The sequence below is a fragment of the Propithecus coquereli genome, unplaced genomic scaffold (assembly GCF_000956105.1).
Source record: "Propithecus coquereli isolate 6110/MARCELLA unplaced genomic scaffold, Pcoq_1.0 Scaffold346, whole genome shotgun sequence".
In the NCBI taxonomy this organism is placed as follows: domain Eukaryota; kingdom Metazoa; phylum Chordata; class Mammalia; order Primates; family Indriidae; genus Propithecus; species Propithecus coquereli.
The window spans coordinates 1,688,345-1,689,779 of NW_012149130.1; the positions used below are offsets into that span (position 1 = coordinate 1,688,345).

Consider the following 1,435-nt stretch of genomic DNA (forward strand, 5'->3'; position numbering starts at 1 on the left):
TATACCTTAGATTTATGATATCTTTGTGTTACATGGAAAAGCTGCTATAAGAACTGTACTCCTCAGAAGGCTTGAAACCCCCAGCAGATTCTCATTCGTTCACAGATGTTTATTGAGCACCTATTAGGGTGGTAGTTTTTCCATATTCTGTGTTTACAGTGGTATAAAAGACAAGGTCCCTGTACTCATAGAGCTTACCTTATCATGGAAGAATTAATGAATAAGCAAAATTAATTAATGACCTAGAGGTCCTACATAAATTTTTAGCTTTTCTCGCCTTTTGGAATTCAATAACTCCTTCAAGGAAAACCCCCAAAAAAAGAAAACGCCAACCCAATCCCAACAAAAAGGAAGTTGAATAACCGGTTGGTTAAAATTTCCCCTGAAGAGAATTTAAAACCGCCAACAAAAAAGAAAACTTCATTTATGAGTCTAAGTTGGATCAATCACCCCAAGCTCCACCCAGAATTCTTCAGTTGGCTTTATTCTCCAATTGTAGCCAATGATCTAAAACCCTTTAACAAGTTCCTAGCCTAATAATCCAGTTGAACATAAGTACAAGTAAGCAAGCAATTATGAATATATGTTTAGGTGCCATGACAGAGGAGGGGCAGAGTGCTCTAGGTGCATGTGAGTGAGAGGTTCTGGAAAGATTTCCCCTAAGGAGATGATAGTTATGCAAGCTGAGGCCCAAGAAGCTAGCTCAGTGAAGAGGGGAAGGAGGAATGTTTCAAATGGAAGAAAGAGCATGCCTACAATCTTGGAGGTGAGAAAGAGAATGGGGAACTCATGGACCTGAACTAAGTTCAGTGTGGCAGGTACTAAGTGTTAAGAGTGGTGAGTAGTGAAGGATTTGTTTCCTATGATGCCCGAAAGGTAAGCAGTGATAAGATCCTGTACCTTCTAAGATCTTTGCACTTTATCTTAAAGGTGTGTGTGTGTGTGGGGGGGTAGAGTGTTACACGATAAAATAGGAATTTGAAAGGATTTCTCTGGCTGCAGCATAGAGTAGATTAGAGGGAACAAGACTGGTGGCAAGGAGACAAAATTGGAAGCTGTTGCAGTAATCCAGCCGAGGGATGACGGCAAGGACTAGGGTAGCGGTTCAGAGGATGGAGAGATGTGAACAAGTTGAAGAGAGAATTGATAGGAGTTGACGACTGATTGGGTATGAGAACTGAGGTAAGAGGAGGAGCGAGACTATCTCATGTGTCCTTGTACCTGGTGCCTACCACATAACATGGTTTCAACAAATGATGGATTGTTAAATGCGTCAGAAAACATATCATGTTTTCTTCTCTTGCTGAGTTAAAAAATAATCTTTTTTTCCTTATAGATTAAGCATATGATGGCTTTCATTGAACAAGAAGCCAATGAAAAAGCAGAAGAAATAGATGCAAAGGTGAGATCAATTTTCTAGTTTTAAGAAGTTATC

General features: G+C 39.8%; 1 protein-coding gene across 1 annotated transcript in view; it reads left to right on the forward strand.

The window, feature by feature from the left end:
* The window catches only part of ATP6V1E1 (ATPase, H+ transporting, lysosomal 31kDa, V1 subunit E1), a 22,495-nt gene that overhangs the window by 3,591 nt on the left and 17,469 nt on the right, over positions 1 to 1,435 (forward strand). The window contains exon 2 of the mRNA XM_012651042.1: positions 1,337 to 1,402. Within this exon, the coding sequence (XP_012506496.1) occupies positions 1,337 to 1,402 (66 nt within the window). The remainder of the gene's footprint in view (positions 1 to 1,336; positions 1,403 to 1,435) is intronic.